Consider the following 17,391-nt stretch of genomic DNA (forward strand, 5'->3'; position numbering starts at 1 on the left):
CCAAAAAAACAACACAGGTCTTGATTAAGCTGAAATCACCAAAAATGCATAACTTTTGACATTGTAACTTAGCCCAGAAGTTTTAGAGAAGAAATTAGGAAATAATATGGAAGGTTATGAGTGTATGAGCTTTCATATTAACTTATTACAACTTTAAAATTGGTTGAGAATCATTTATTCTATTTTTGGGGTTGTTCATGGTGGTTGAAGGTATTGAAGAAGATGACATTATTGTAATAAAAAATGTTTTAGGAGGTCTAAGGAGACTTTAGCCAATATTTAAAAAAATCAAAATAATGGGTTTATAATGATATTTTTGTTAATATTTCGAGTGAGAAAGATAGAATTGTGACAAAATGGCAAAAGTTGGAAAAAGAAAAAAAAAAGGTTATTTTGGTGTTTAATTTTAATTTTAAAGTTAAATCTGAAACTCTCACTACTTTATTTTTGATATGGTTAAATCTCCTGAGATTATCTTCATTGAAATCCAAAAACATCTATTTACGTATCAGACTAAATTAACATGGCTGTCACATTCATTATATTATTCCATTTGGAGCCATCTAGATGGTACAAGGCTCTTTTTCTTGCTACAGAGTCATTGAAGTTACCGTTCCAAACAATCAATTATTTATGAGTCAACACTTCTTCCGGTTATGAGTATTTTAAATCGTCTTTGGAGAATGATTGTGGTTTGCGACGCAAAATACATCGATCAGAGCAAGTGGATAACCATCAGTAATTAAATTAAAGAAGAACTGTTGTCATCACCCGCTTCTAAATGGCCATTTGAACGACACAACTGAACCAGAAGTTTATTTTCGTAAACCTGTTAAAAAATTTACGAAAAGACGATTAAAAACTTAATCTAGAATGAATCGGAAAAAACTAAACAAAGCAAATAAAGAAAAATAATTATAAGAAAATAGCAAAAGAAACCAACTAGGCAACTAGACTGAACGGACAACAGAGTTATAAAAACCTCTGGTCATCCGGCAGAAACCACACAAAAAAATCCCTATATTTTTTTCTTAATTTATGCTTTCCCTTTTTAACTTTTTTTGCTTAAATAAGCTTTAGTCGACGTATTAATATGCAGATTTAAAGTTCAGAGGTATTAATTATTAAAAGCAATAAACTTAATTAATACACTCAGATTCTAGTGATTTCATTCAATTAAAAAGCCAAGGGCATCTGACTAAGATGTACCCATTAGCCATGATAGCTATGATCTTTGGAGAGCTGTTTTTTATGGAATTCCTGCAGGATGCAAAGAGAAATTATTTCTATGTCATGAAGAGTTATAAAATACTCTTACCAAGCATCTTCAGAAACTCTACTCACTCTAGGACATCACAAGTTCACAACTCCTCTAATAAGAGCTTCTGTGAATAATCAAGCTTCATAAATTTTTACCTGTTTTACATTCATGGAACATATGATGATCCTCTGAACTTTTTCAGCAACAACTTATCTTAATTTCTGAGGTTGGAAATAATGAAAAACTATGACATTCTACACTTTGGTCCTCAAAAACTATGGCCAAAGTGTTTCTAAAGTTCTTATAAGAACTGTAACTCTCTCATACTTTTCCTACTATTTATCTCTTAACAACTAATAATTTTTTTTTAGCAAAAAAAAAACAACAAATAACGTTTTATTTTCCCTTTGAAATTATACAAATACAGTAACGTAAATTGATTTGGACTATAACAAATAATATTTAGTTCCATTAAGTCATATGAAAACATATTCTCAAATTTTAAATATGATCAATCTTTAGTATATATATTTTTGGACAAAAGCCGAGTGTATTTACTATTTTTTTAATTATTTTACTTAACTTGGGTTTTTTTATTTAATATACATTTTTATTAACTATGAGTGACAACAATAAGAACATTATAAATAGACTTTTGTGCATACCTTTTTTGTTTTGCTTAGGTGAAGAGGTGAAGAAGGATAAGAGCAAGTTTTTGAATATTAATGGCTTCCTTCAACAACTTTGTGTTACTGATTCTCTTAACAATTGCTCTTATTTTAGTCCCTGAAGCAGCTCAGGGACGTCGAAGACGAGTAATACCATCAGGAGAACAGAAGAAAGAACTGGAAAGGCAACTCAAAGCTATCAACGAACCTGCAATCAAGAGTTTCAAGGTTGGCCTAATAGCCTGCATTTCTCTTAGATGCTTACATTATGAATCATATCTATCATTTTTGCTTTTCAACAGACACAACAGGGTGATATATTGGATTGTATCGACATTCACAAACAGCTAGCCTTTGATCATCATCTCCTCAAAAACCAATCTGTTCAGGTTTTCTACTTTCTACAGAGTTTTTTCTTCCTCTTCTGTTTTTTTTTTTTTTTTTTTTTTTGTATCAAAGATGAAGCTCTTTAGAGAATGACTGACTTTGTTACGTATTGCCGTATATGCAGCTGAAACCAACAAGTGTACCTGAGTGGATCACGAGCAACAAAATTTCAAGGAAAGTGGATCCCTTGCAGCTTCTTCAAGAGGGAATAAATTGTCCAGAAGGAACAGTTATTGTAAAAAGGACTACTATGCAAGATCTTATGCATGCAAAACGTTTGAAATCGATGGGATTCGATGGCCCAAGACATTTTATTACAGATAGAAATAACAATGATTCAACTGGACAGTTTTATGTAAGAGCCCTTGGTCTGAGAGTACGTACCAACCACCATTTCTCTACTTTATTTTTCTTAGTTTCTTTGTTCTATCTTCTATGGATATTAGGTTGCAACGGTTAACTATGGACCTAGCAGTTTTTCTGGAGTAAAAGGACATCTTAACCTATGGGATCCACAAGTCTCGCAAGATCAAATCAGTCTTGCATTTATGGCAGTAGCCGGAGGGCCTAAAGAACAATTCGCCAGCATTTTTGTTGGGTGGATGGTAAGTCCGTTTCTTGTTCCTTTAATACTAGCAAGTCACATGATTTCGAAGTTAAGAAAAATTTGCATTTTATATGAAACAGGTGAATCCATCCCTATACCAATTGTCGGAAGATCATGTTCGCTTGTACACCTACTGGAGTGTAAGTTTTGAGTTACCTGTAAAAGCATTGCGCTAATGTTTTTAAACTTTGGTCTTAAATGCTATATATGTGTATGCCTTGTTGTTTATTGCGCAACAGATTGAAGGAAGCATGTCAGGCTGCTACGACATAACATGTCCTGGATTTGTGCAAGTCAGCAAGACTATACCACTTGGTGCACTTCTTCAACCAATTTCCGTCTATAATGGTACACAATATGATATAAGCTTAAGCTTGTATCAGGTAAACTCCAGATACTCTTATCTTTACTCATGTTTGTTTACTTCTCATCAAGTCATTTGAATATTCATCTTCTTAAAATCGAGACTAGGATCGTGTCAAGGGAGATTGGTGGTTTTCGTATCATGAAGAGAACGTTGGATACTGGCCAGCGTCATTGTTCATGGCCAGGGGATTTGCTAACAGAGCAAATTATGCATCTTGGGGAGGTCAAGTGTACAGTCCAGTGACAGAGAAGACTCCAGTTATGGGAAGTGGGAATTGGCCTAGTGAGGGCTTAAGTAAAGTAGCTTATGTGAACAGTATCAAAATCATAGATCATTTGGGAAATGTTTTGGATCCAGAAATCGACAGTCTGAAGGCACGCGAGACCAGTTCAAAGTGTTACAAAGCCATGTATATTCATGAGGAGGATAAAGATATATGGCGAAGAGCTCTTTACTATGGAGGTCCTGCAGGATGCATAGGGGAATGATGTATGATCTGAACAAGATGACTTATATATATGCTTGTATGAATAATCAAGTTTCATGATAATTATGATTCTTTTACCCGTTTTACATACATTGAGAGCATATGATCTTCATAACCTTCGGCAATAACATAATGTTTCTGACTTCTGAGGCTGCAAATAATGAAACTATAGCCAAAGTGTAAAATGTCACAGTCAAACTGTTATAATAATCAAACTAATATCATCCTTTCTATTTTCTAATACCGACAAAATGATTAGGTAACCAGGAATATTGTGGACTCTACTGTTAAAGCTTCTGATAGAATATTTATGGGGTGAATAACTCTTGTAACATTGGATAGTGCATTTTTTAATTAAATGGACTCAAATCTTTCAAAATTACTCGACAAACCTAGCGTATTGATATTATAATTTTAGCATTTGTTACTGAAAACGTAATTACAAACTATCATTTGTAGGCAAAATTTGCTTTTACTAGGCTTGTCCCCACGCATAAATACAGGTTTTGTTTGAGATATATATATATATATATATACGTAGTTAATTATAAGAATATGATAATTTGCTTAATTGTTTGGTATTAGTTTTTTTAAAAACAAAATTTTTATAAAACAAATATTTTTTTTTTAAAATTAGAAGTAGGGTAAGTAGGAAAATTATTCTATTATTCTAGAAATCATAAACATGATATGAGAAAAAAAGACATAGATAAAAACCACATTTTTGAGGGTTGAATTGCTTAGAAACATATAATTACCTCTGATTTTTAATGTTATCATATTTATGATATGCACAATTACCATGATTCTGCAAGAATCACCTCATATTTCATGTTTCACAATGAAATGCACCTATAATAATATCATATTTGACCCATAAAAACTACAAAATCTTTGAATGAAGAGAACACTACATTTTTACATTGTTTCATAGAACAAGTTTCAAGAAATTGTTTATAATGAGGATAAGCCGGAAAGAAAAATATCAAGTTAGTACAAAAAATATTAAAAAGTTTTAGATGAATACCAAAAGGTTAAAAATGTTGTTTATTTATTTTTATTAGAAATATGAAAAGCCTTAATTTTAATGTAACTTAATAGTTATGAACATAAATACATATGGATAAATATTAAAAAGAAAAGTTATGTTATGTTATAATTAGTGGTATTAATTAGTTTTTAATTGTTTTTTATTTTAAAATTTATGATTTAATAATTATGTAAAATAACAGGTGTCAATTTCTCAATTGCTGATATGACAAGCCATAGAGAGAGGTCACCTACTTTCATATATATGACTAGATTTTGCATCCACGCTACGCGTGGGTAGTTTGTTGATAAAATTTATATGCAATTAATTATATTTATTAAGATATAAATTTTATATATTAGTATTTTAACAATATATTAAAAATATTATGAAGTTAATATAACAATTTTTATGTAAATTGTGAAGTTTTAACGGTTTTGTTTTAAATCTATATACAATATGTTATATTTCAAAAACGTATTATTTTATCAAACACTTTTAAGTTAATATACCCAAACTAATTTTTTTTTTACAAATTAATCAAATGCTACTTTTTAAACATATTATTGATATGGTGATAAAATATTATACATTCACTTCCATAAATCAAGATAATTTTTTAAATTATTTTTCACTTTTATTCCAATTATAGATGTGTTTTTGAAAACAATTAAAAACAATTAAATTTAAAATTTAAGAAATTTTTTATTTTAAATATTGATGATGATAAATAAATTAATCTTTTAAATTATATGTGGGCATTTTAGCGGCATGTAGCTTTAACTTTTATTAGTAATAGATTTATAAATCAAAGCTGGAAGATCCCACACAAAGCCATTGCGGCAAATGATTTTGATCTCTCTTCCTTGTTTTTAGGCTTATCAAATGTATTCTAATACTGCTTAGTCAGCTAATTGTTATCTTTGTGATTCAGGTTGGATTGTTAAAACCCCATCAGATGTCATGTTATTTCAAAAATCTTCTTAGAGTACCTCAGTCTCTTTCGTCTTAATGAATGAACATTTTCTCTATTTTCAGTGCTTTGTTTTTCAAAAGTGTCGCATATCAATCACTTGACATATTTTTCGGATTATTTGAAATTTATCATTTTTTTCAAATTCGGTGGCCAAGATTTGGAGATTTTACAGTCTCTTTTTAATGACTCATTCTTAAATAAAATCTGACTCTATTTTTTTTATTTAAAATGGTTGAACACATAGAAAAAACTTAAAAATTATTATAGTTATGTGACAAAAATTTGGATGCTACTGTAAGAGTTTCTAAATATGTGTATATACATCTAATTTAAATTTAAAATTTCTTATGTTAATATTATTTATTTAGTTTTTAATATTTATTTATTTTTAATAATTTTTAAAACAATAATTAAATTAGATTCTTTTTTTAATTTTCAATGTTGAGGTGGGCCAATAAAAAAAATTATACAGAATTTTTATTCAGCAATAATATTAGAATTTGTGAACTTTCTTAATTTTCTTATTCAACAATAATATTAAAAATTGGAAATTTTCTTTCATTTTGAATGCTGATGTGGACCAATAAAATTAGCTTTTTAAATCCTATGTGGATACTTTTAGAAGCATATAGCTTCAACTTTATTTTATTAGTATAATATTTACAGAAAATGTAACATACAAAAATCTACTGTCTTTTATGGCAAATGTGTTTGTTGTTATTCTGATCGTAGATTTGTTTGATTGACGATAAATTTGTTGTGATTTGATAAACTTATTATGGTAAACATATTTTTGAGACTTGCTAAAAAAGTTTGCGAGCGGTAGATACATTGGATTGGTAACATGTGATTTTGCAGTTGAGTTACGGTCGATGTTGTAATTTGATGTAATTTGCAGTAAAAATTATGTAGTATAAACAGTAGATTTATGCAGTGAGTTTGCTGTAAAAATATGAGTTACTTTTTGTTAAAACAAGTTACAGGTAACATTTCTGTGGTATAAATTGTTGTACATGTTATTTAAATAAATTCAAAATTTTATTATATATTAATAATGATTATATTTATTAAAAATATTATTGATAAAATAGATTAAAAATTAATACCAACTTCAAATGTATTATATTAAAAAAATTTGTTAGAAATATTTAAAAAAAACCTAACTACTACATTCTAAAACATATTTACACAAGAAGTCCATATACACAAAAAATCTTGTCAACATTGACTATTTGAAAAAATACATGAAGATTTGGTATTTTTTTATGTTGTGTTGTACTAGTGTATTGTTATGTCATTTAAAATGGAAAAAAATGTTTAATATTGTGTTATGTTTTATTAAGAATTTTTTGTAATTATTTTTTTCAGCAAAAAAATACAATGCAGAAAGATATGAACGTGGGATACATCGAAAAAAATTCTAACTCAACCTCTAATACATGAGAAATCCATTGATGTTGAGTTAACTTTTGAGTTATCAATTTAACAAATGTAATTCAAAATTATAACTCAACCATAACACATTCTAACTCAAATACAAACTCAAAAAAATCCAAACTAATTTATGATTGGTAACATTTTTGATGTATCTATGCATTAAACTCATAACTCAAACTTATGCAAAGATAACTCAATCACCAATCAATTTATGATTACTTTTTTGGGAGGATTGCTTAAAGGACCTTAAAAAATTTGGTAATTTGGAGAATAATCTTACAATCTCGAAATTAGCAAAACAACCTTCTTTTTTGAAAAACCCCAATTTTACCCTCAATAAGCTTTGGTGACAAAAAAACATTTACGAGAATGCCATTATTATTAAATTTCCACGTCAGCAGTAAAAATAGCACGCTAATAAATAAGTCTACCATCGTTAATGGTAGAGATATTTTTGTTGATAGACTTAAATGTTTGAGGGTAGATATATTATCCGTTGATAGATTTGTGTAAATGTTGATAGATTTGTAAAACGTTGGTAGTTTTTTGTTGGTAAACTTATATTCAACGTGAAGGTAGACTTGATTTTGTTGGTAGATATAATATTTTTGTTGATAGATTTTTTGTCACGTAAAGTATATTTATTTCGATTTGGTAGATATAATGATGGAGAGTTGACTTTGAATGGGATTGGTTGACGAAATTGGTAGAGTTATTGACCTTTTGAAGTAGATTTGTTTTACTAACAATAGACTTATTTATGCAAAATTTAAATCTACTACAAGAAATTTATTTTCTTAGTGATAGATTTATTTGTGATCATGGTAGATTTAAAAACCTAGAGTAAATTTGTTATCGCTTAGTAGATTTGGTTTCTTAGTGGTAGACTTAAAATTTCATTTTCGAACATGTGATGTATGATAGATCTATTAGACAATGTAATAGAGATATTTGGTGGTGGTAGACTTATTTTTTTTAAAATAGGTTTATTTGGTTATACAATAGATTTGTTTTTCATTTTGGAGCATGATGTTGACAGAGTTGTTTGAAAATTGGTAGACTTTTTGAGAATTAGTAAACATATAAAATTTTGGTAAACTTATTTCCTTTCACTTGAAGGTAGACTTATTGATATGAAATGACGCTTTTGTCCAGTAGTTATTACCGAATTTTGTTGTTCCAACCACCGCATCAACTACATCTAGGATAGACGCCCCTTTACTTTTGGTCGATGATTTCCTTGGTTTACTTCCTCTGTTGATGTTGTCTCTCTTTCTTCTACCATGGTTTCTTCATTCATGGTGGATATTTTTTTTAGTTTGTAGAAAATGAAAATTCGCAAAAATTTGGTATCTGTTCTTGGTTGATAAGATGAAAAGATGTCGAGTAGTAGTAGTAGTTGTTGATTGGAACAATGATTTTTGACAAATCGTTTATGAAGATTTGGGATTGAATCAGCACCGTTATGATATTCAATTCAGTTATGATTTGCTATAAAATGGCCTGGTTGATTGTCTTACTTATTAGATTTCCATGTTTAATTCATGTTTGGTAGACTTGTGTTGTTATTTAATAGACTTATGTTATTAATTGTTTAAACTCTACTATACGTGCAATTCTAAGTGAAACAAACTACCATTCATATGTCACACTTCTTACTTTAAAACAACTCTACCGTTTGTTAAATAAGCCTACCACTGATTTTAACCTGCATCAACAATTGCAAGAAGAGTTCGTCCATGCGACCACTCTACGGAAACAAAGAACTAAGAACCAGCAACAACACAACAACGTAAAAATGGTCCTATGAACGGCAGTTTATAAATCCTTCGACGAAATTACCGAGGAACGACTGATTGCTGCAACACAAAAAGAAAAGTAGGGTTAGACATCTTCTCTTTACTCTTCTTGGGTGGTGTCGTCGCCGACACAACCCACGACGGTGAAGAAACGTGAATTAAAAAAAAAACAGAATGAAGATTTCTAGAAAACAAAACGACGATTCAGATGGAACTTACCGAAGATGCAGAACACACCAATAAGAAGCACAGAAGAAGCAGAAAACAATGAACTGCCGGAGAACTCGTAGAATCTGGATAAGCTTCGTCGTCGACCTCAGAAGAGATGAAATCGCTGTCGCTTTTAGGGTTTTGTATTTTGCAAAATAAAATAATTTTTTTACATTCAGAATTCGAAAATGTATAAAAATTTATTACGATTTTTTGATATATATATATATGTATATTTGTGATTTACAAAAATATAATAAAAAATAAAGAAAAATTTGAAAAAACTGTTTTTAAGTGTGAGGGGTTACACTGTTTTTTTTCATGCTGGTAAGGTTAGTACAGCAAGAATGTAAGGATAAGGCATCAGTTTAGCAAGCAGACCTGTTTGTAAGATCATTCTAGTCAATATTCTCTTACTTTTTTGGTATATTGATTTGTTTTGATAGCAAATTTGTTATCGGTAAATGGATTTAACGACTAGACGGTTGATTTTTTGGTAAATTTATTTCAACAACTAGTGGTAGATTAATCTTACACACGATAGATTTATTTTTATGGTAGCACAGTTATCAACTATCAATGATTGAATGGCTCCTTCTGTCGTAAGGGTAGATTTATTCCAATAATGGTGGATTAGTATTGTTGTGGTAGGTTTATTCTTAATGACGGTATATATAAGACCAGTCGGAAAAAATCATGGTCACTTTGTTTTGTAATCGTACTAGATTCATTATTAGACACAACAGATTTATAAGAATTGTTCTTAATGTTATGTAGATATTTCGTGATCTCATTCGGTAAAAAAATAGTGTGAGAAAGACCTGTTAAACCATTGGAAAAAGCTAAGGAGATGTAATGGCAGGTCGTAACAAGAGGACATGGAAACCAAACCGTGGTGGTGACAAAAACAAGTGACTGTGATTAGGACATCTCCAACCATACTCCATTTTCACCTCCAAAATAGGGGAATACCATTTTTTACTTCAAATATAGAATAATCCCATTTTCAACTCCATTTTGCAGTTGAACTTTTTAATTTACAAATTAGTCCTTTATTTTTTATAAATTCTTAAAACTATATTTTTTATTTATAATTTAGTCTTTCATATTGTATATACTTAATTCAAAATAAAGGATAGATAAATTTAAAATTAAAGATAGAAAATAAAAAATATAATAGTATTAAGTGAATTAGAAATAATATTAAATAATGATATTTAAATTAAAATTTATTTTATTTTGTTATTTCAATATTATGTAATATTATTTTAATATTATAATGGTTGAATTTTAAACTAATATTATAATTTATGAAAGTTTTCAAAGGAAATAAAAAATGAATGAGTTCATTTGTAACTTTTTTTTTGTCAACAGCCTAGATACCTAAAACGGTCTGACAGACCAAACCGGTAGTACCGAGTTTATATAAATAATATCACAAGGATAGATCCGAGCACTTTTTGCTAGCTTATCTGCCTTCATATTCTTTGCGCGTGGAATGTGTGATAGTGAAAAGAAGCTAAACCTCTCCTTGATCTTTACAAATTCCTCCAAGTGTATAGCAAAAGCTGGCTATTCGACGGGTGTAAACACAATCTTCACCAAATCCAAACAGTCTGTTGCAAAAGCAACCTCTATCTTCTGATTCTCTATCGTGCAAAGCATGGCCTAAATTAGAGCTTCCATCTCTGCATGCAGAGGTGAGAGACTCCGTCTAGCATTTCTTTCTCCCATTATTTTATCCATAACCCTGTCTTGAAAATCGTACCATCCCAATCCCGATGATAAATTTGTCGATTTCTAAGAGGCATCAACATAACACCACCAGCCCTCATATGTACTGGGTATTGACACCAGAATATTCATATTGTCTTGTGTCTCTAGATCTTGGTCAGTCCCTTGAGCTTCCGTCCATAATATAGCCTCAGTTTCTGCTATTGAATTCATTTGTAACTTTTATAACTAAAATGTATTATTAGTTTATTAATTATAAAATAAAAAATAAAAAATATATTTTAAATTTTTTTTCTAGAGTTGAAAATAAAGAAATACATTGGATAGAAATTAAACTCTATTTTGGAGTTACTCCATTCTAGAGACAAAAATGGAAAAATACATTGGAGATGCTCTTAGTAATATTTTCGCCACTTGATATTAAACTGCAGAAAATAGTACTGGAATAAAATCTAGCTTAAGCTTTCATTCTCCAATCTTTACAAATATTTCTGTAATCTCTTAAAAAAATTGTATGGTCTTAAATCATGCTTTGTAATCTGCTGCAATCAATTAAAATTACTGTTTCTAAAAGAATAAAAAAAATAACAAACCAAAACAATTTCTTTCAAAACAAAACAATTCCTTGGCAAACCAAAACAATAATCCGAAAATCGTTGGTGGTTATTATCTGTACCAATCAAACCCAAGAATTTCGTTATAAATTAAAAAAGCATATTCCTTTTTTCCAATTTCGTTGTCTTTTTCTTCTTTTCTTTGTCTTCTTCGCATCTGTTTCTATCAATCGCAGATAATCCTCAGCCTCTCTGGATTTCATTTCTCGACTTCCTCTCATCATCGCTTCCTTTCGAATCAAACTAAAACACTTTCCACTTCACTCTTTAATCGGACTTACCGAGCAATTTCCTCCATGGATCTATGGACCCTTCAGGTGAAGGACACTGCGATCCGAAACCCTATCTTGTCATCGATCCCTGAGAAATCGCTTTCTAGGAAACTCGGTGCCGTGGAGATTAGGTTTCTCAAGCGTAAAAGTTCTGTATCTGGGTATCGTTCTTTGGTTGTTCGAGCTACTTCGAAGAAGAGTAACGACGATTCTTCTGCTTCTGGTAAGAGATTGCATTTTGTTCGATCCTTTAGTTTTGATAGATTAATTTGATGACTTGCATGCGGTGAAAATTGGGGAATTTAGTATTTCTAGAGAAATCGATGTCTTGACTGGATCTTTGAGGACAAAGAGTTAGGCTTTGTTCTTGACACTAGTGAGCTCTGTGCTTTACTAAATTTATGTCCTTTGATCACATCTGAGCTATTTTAATGAGATTCTTGTAGGCTTTATATATATTGTTTTAAGTGGTGAGTAGCATTTCTTGGTTATGTTTGCGAGGATCGTTGATGCTTCAAGAAGTAATCTTAATTTCATAATGGTGAAATAGGATTTGAGAGTCTACTCTTTCCTCTATCTTGTCTGATTCTTACAACTGTAAAGCCGTTTTTTTTCTTGAAGGTGGAGATGCTTCTCAAGAAAACAAGCCTTCTAGTGGCAACAAGTCAGGTGATTCCGCGACTCCAAAGTCGTTTGGTCTAAATATGGACTGGAGAGAGTTCAGAGCAAACTTGTTTATGAAGGAGCAGGTTAATCCAAGTTTTTGATATCTAGATGAAGTTTTTGCGTTGTTACCACATGAGCACATTCTTGGGAAAGTTATGTATAAAAGTCAATAGGGTTTACGCTTTATAAACGATGTCACAGGAAGAAAAGGCAGAAGCTGAAGGTCACAAACCAGCCACAACACATCATGAATCTGAACCAAGAGGCATGAAATGGGCACACCCGATTCCCTTTCCTGAGACTGGCTGCGTTCTAGTCGCCACGGAGAAGCTAGACGGTTATAGAACATTTGCTAGAACCGTAGTGCTTCTTCTTAGAGCAGGAACCAAACACCCACAAGAAGGGCCATTTGGAGTTGTCATCAACCGTCCACTTCACAAAAACATCAAGCACATGAAACCAACTAAAACCGAGCTCGCTACCACGTTTTCAGAATGTCCCTTGTACTATGGTGGGCCTCTTGAAGCAAGCATGTTCCTGCTGAAGACTGGCGATAAAACCAAGATACCCGGTTTTGAAGAAGTCATGCCTGGCCTTAACTTTGGTGCTCGAAACACATTGGATGAAGCTGCAGTACTTGTAAAGAAGGGAATTATTAAGCCACATGACTTCAGATTCTTTGTTGGTTACGCTGGTTGGCAGCTAGATCAGCTCAGAGAAGAGATCGAATCTGATTACTGGCATGTTGCTGCGTGCAGCTCGGATTTGATATGTGGAGATTCATCAGAAAACTTATGGGAGGAGATTTTGCAGTTAATGGGCGGCCAATACTCGGAGCTTAGCCGGAAACCCAAGCTGGATATGTAGTTATCTAAGGCTTTTATAACTTATATATATTTTCTCTATTAAGCCAAATGTATAGCTTACTTCGATGGCTTGTATTTGAGAATAATGCACTTCTATAGTTTTATGCTGTTTTTAATAAGATTTGCTATCTGGAAACTCAGTATTCTTAAGTTAATGACTAAAAAAACTTCTATCTATAAATTGACTTCCACTTACTAAACCAGTTGTTCTAATTATACACATCTGTTTGCTTCCCCTAACCAAAGGAAATGTCTGAGAAAGAGAGAGCAGAGCATGAAACAGAGGTTGCCCATGTGCAAAGACCACATAAACAGAGTTATGAGATCGTCTAGTTCATGTTCTCAGTTTTTTTCTTGTTTCATGCTTCACTAAGCACATGCCTTGACTGAGATATCTTTGTTCTTCTTTGTTGCAGATTTCTCAAGGCGGGACTTGCGTACAGCTTCTTGGATTCTTCTCTCATGTTCTTTCATCATGTCTTCAATGTTACCACCGGGAGGCATCAACGGACCTGAATAGTGCATTCTGTTCTTCTTGCGCATGTATGTCTGAAACAACATATCAAGAAACATCTCAGGATTCAATAGTTAAAAAAGAGGGAAAGAGTTAATGAGTTGAATCAACAATTAAGTTACCGTTGTGGGTTGTCTTGAAGCTACGTTTTCCTTTTGTGAGGAGCTAGATAAGTAATCTCCCATTGTACCAGGCACGTTGTTTGACCGGCTAGCCTTCACCTCTCCTACATTGCTAGAGCTTTCATTCTTATTCCATGTTGGGGTATGGATCGCTGAATTGTTATCAGAAAAGGGCTTGCCTCTGTCTTTCTTGAACCCAACCGGAGTGTTGATTGAGACATTTGAATGCCCTGAAGCAAGGAACTCCGGTGTTACCTTGGAGTCTCTTGAACCTCTTCTCACAGATTCGTGTCCACGCCACTTGACAGCTTCAGATTTTTTCCTGAAATTTCAAAAAGAAAAAGCTTGTTTAGGATCTCTCCTGCGTCATTCGTGGCAAAATAGGCGCTCTCCTTGCATATAACTCACCTTCTTGCTTCTTCGTTCCGGTTCTTGGCATCAAGTTCCTTGCTTGGCGGATACTTAGGCAAACTTGATATGTGACAAGGGAGTGGCTCCGTTGTAAAAAACTAGAGAAATGAATGAAGATTGATCAGTATAATCTTCACGTGGCTGATCAAGAAAGTCAATAAAAGAAAAAGAGTGCTCATTACCTCACTCATTAGAGTCGAAGAAGCTGAGCATCTTCTCTCTGGTTCTACTGATAGAAGCTGGTCAAGGAGAGCTAAAGAAGAAGATGGTAAGTTCTTGAACGTCTCTAGGAGGACACGTTTATAAGTATGTTGCGGTCTGTAACTTGTAGCTTGTGGAAACTTTGTCGTTTCCCAGAAATCATCGGATGGTGAACCGCATAGCTTGAAGATCTTATGCATTTGCTCCACCTTGAAGATATAAAAATCAGTTGAAATCAATAGAACTATAGGAGATCAAGCAGTATGGAGTGAAAGATTATAATCTGAATCTAAAACTCACCTCTGTTCTTCCCGGCATGATTGGTTTACCTACAAAGAGTTCTGCTAGAATGCAACCAACGCTCCAGAGATCAATGGCCGGTCCATACTCTGTGGATCCCAGTAGAAGCTCAGGTGCTCTGTACCACAAGGTGACTACACGACTAGTCAGCGGCTGATCATGATTTGGATGGTAAAAACTCGCCAGACCGAAATCTCCAATCTTGAGAACTCCATCATTGTTTACCAAAAGATTCGAACCTTTGATGTCACGGTGCAAGATTCCACGGCTATGACAGTGCTCAAGTCCACAAAGTAATTGTTTCATAAAACACTTGATCTAAACACAGAAGCAACACAAACACAAGTATAGTGAGTTTGATTAGCCTGAGAAGACAACAAGGCGATTCGATGAAGGTAGAAACTTTTGAAAAGTACCTCTGGCTCCGTAAATTTGACACCAGGCCTAAGAGCGAGACCTGAAAGATCATGCTCCATGTACTCAAACACAAGGTACAAGCTACCTGATAGCTTTGAAGTGACAAGACACTGGAGCTTCATAACATTTGGATGGTCGAGTTTCCGCAAAATGTTGATTTCTCTAGCCATGAACCTCACACTTTCTGGATCCATATTAGCAAACCTCACCTTCTTCATCGCCACTATTTGGCCCGTCTCAAGATCCCGAGCCTTATACACAATGCTGTAAGTCCCTTGTCCAATCTGCAAACACAATGTTCACATCATTACAATTCACTATAAAACCAATCCAGTGTATGATTTCAGACAAAATGAAAACGTTTTGAAAGAGACTAACTTTGTCAAGCTTCTCAAAGGAATCTGCACGACGAGGAACCCAACCTTTAATGGCTTCACCAGCAACAGAGGTTAACCAGTACGGCCATCCAGCTGCAATAAGCTCTGCTTCTGCGCTACGAGGAACATTCGAAATAATCAATCCTCCTCCTTTGCCATTGTCTGAGACTCTTCTTCCTCGATGAGACCTTGAAGGTCTCTCTACAATCACTGTTTTACCATCATGGCTATCATCTATAGGAACAATCAAACCGCTCGCTCTTCTTCCACCACCAGAGCTTCCATCAACGGCTTTATGCGAGAAATCGTCTTTATTTGAAGGCAGAGGAGCAATCAATTGGACTGAGGAAGATTTGTTCCAATACTCGTTTCCTTTCTGACGATGAAAAGCAACGTCGTTTTCTTCTTCTGCTGCTCCTTTTGAGCAAATGCATCCCATAATGATAAATCTTCCTTTGGTTCACTCAATAATGATTTAACACAACATGACATTTACAAAGAACCAATCTTTATATATCCTGATTGATCCCTAAGCATCAAACCCAGGAATCTTCAGGTTCTATCACCCGGAGAGATTCAGGGAGATGAATAAAACCCAAATGTATGAGTATAGAGATAAAGCTAAGTTTTTGCAGCCAGAAACCAAAAGGGTTTCTTCTAAACCCCAGAAAGATTGTGAATTTCCTGAAGAAGTTAAACAATTAAACGCAGACGATCCAAAAAAGTTAGGATTTTTTTCTTTTCTTGCTGAAAGATAGAGAGAGAATCGTCGTTGCATACGAAAACGGAAAATCCGGGGAAAATAAGGAAAAAGAAGATTGTGAATAGAGAGATGGAAAGTAGAATGAGGCGAGATATGGTTCGTATTAGAGAAAAATCAGGAGGGCCCTTGATTCTTGGGAGAAGACAACTCACAAGAATAGTTCTCTCTCTTTCTCTTTCTTTAGAAATAGTCCCAAAAAACCGTTTGCATGAAGTTGGGATGTTTATCACATTGTAGTATTTGTTCTTGAGCTTGCAGAATCTTTATAAGCTTTTCGTTAAGAACAAATATCCGATTCTTCTTACAATATTTTGAAAATGTCTTAGAAGGGTAATGCAAAACTCAAATGGAAACTATTATATTAAAAATGATATTACCAATAATTAAACCGCGTAAAATTCAAAATCGAGATTCTAATGAAACACAACTTATTTAGGAAACCGGATTTTGTTTCCACTTAAAATCAAAATCAATCGGTGAAGTCCTCGACCTTTATTTCAAATCAGTTGGCATAACGCATAATGCACTTGTTAAAAACTTTACTTAGTTTCCAAAACCATTTGTTTATTACGATATAAGTATGATTGAATTTTAAGATAATATCAAATATTCAGTCGAGCAAAAAATTAGAAAACCCTCACCTCGTAGCCGAAAAAGACCGTAAGCCTTGGCTGAATCACATAGCGTTGCATGTACGTACTTAAAGAATTAGATTAGACTCTGAAAAAAAAAAGAATTAGATTAGACAAACAGCGTAGCCTCATTTGCTTAGCTTAACTTTTGGTCTCTAGGACTGGCTCTATGGAACGATTCTATAATGCATGCATAACTTGAAGGGTAAGATTATATGTTATTGGGTTTTTGTTGGTACTCGGTAGACGATAGGTTCCCTTTAGCATCTTGTC

General features: G+C 32.9%; 3 protein-coding genes across 3 annotated transcripts; 2 read left to right on the forward strand and 1 right to left on the reverse strand.

Moving 5' to 3' along the window:
- The first annotated feature begins 1,942 nt into the window (after window positions 1–1,942).
- LOC18991680 lies at window positions 1,943–3,846 on the forward strand. The gene is made up of 7 exons (XM_024153166.1): window positions 1,943–2,157; window positions 2,232–2,318; window positions 2,441–2,671; window positions 2,763–2,921; window positions 3,004–3,063; window positions 3,163–3,306; window positions 3,395–3,846. The coding sequence occupies exons 1-7, from the start codon at window positions 1,987–1,989 to the stop codon at window positions 3,776–3,778; spliced, it is 1,236 nt and encodes a 411-aa protein (XP_024008934.1). The 5' UTR covers window positions 1,943–1,986; the 3' UTR covers window positions 3,779–3,846.
- Window positions 3,847–11,742: 7,896 nt separating this feature from the next.
- Window positions 11,743–13,517, forward strand: LOC18991681 (UPF0301 protein Cpha266_0885). Its single transcript, XM_006414999.2, has 3 exons — window positions 11,743–12,072; window positions 12,471–12,598; window positions 12,717–13,517. Exons 1-3 carry the CDS (start codon window positions 11,874–11,876, stop codon window positions 13,380–13,382), a joined length of 993 nt encoding a protein of 330 aa, XP_006415062.1. The 5' UTR covers window positions 11,743–11,873; the 3' UTR covers window positions 13,383–13,517.
- Window positions 13,518–13,572: 55 nt separating this feature from the next.
- On the reverse strand, window positions 13,573–16,514 carry LOC18991682 (probable serine/threonine-protein kinase At1g09600). The gene is made up of 7 exons (XM_006415000.2): window positions 15,725–16,514; window positions 15,346–15,630; window positions 14,930–15,247; window positions 14,611–14,838; window positions 14,426–14,526; window positions 14,018–14,339; window positions 13,573–13,930 (listed from the first exon to the last, which is right to left on the reverse strand). Exons 1-7 carry the CDS (start codon window positions 16,160–16,162, stop codon window positions 13,751–13,753), a joined length of 1,872 nt encoding a protein of 623 aa, XP_006415063.1. The 5' UTR covers window positions 16,163–16,514; the 3' UTR covers window positions 13,573–13,750.
- Between the last annotated feature and the right edge of the window lie 877 nt (window positions 16,515–17,391).

This window comes from Eutrema salsugineum, unplaced genomic scaffold (assembly GCF_000478725.1).
Source record: "Eutrema salsugineum unplaced genomic scaffold, Eutsalg1_0 scaffold_5, whole genome shotgun sequence".
NCBI classification, from domain to species: domain Eukaryota; kingdom Viridiplantae; phylum Streptophyta; class Magnoliopsida; order Brassicales; family Brassicaceae; genus Eutrema; species Eutrema salsugineum.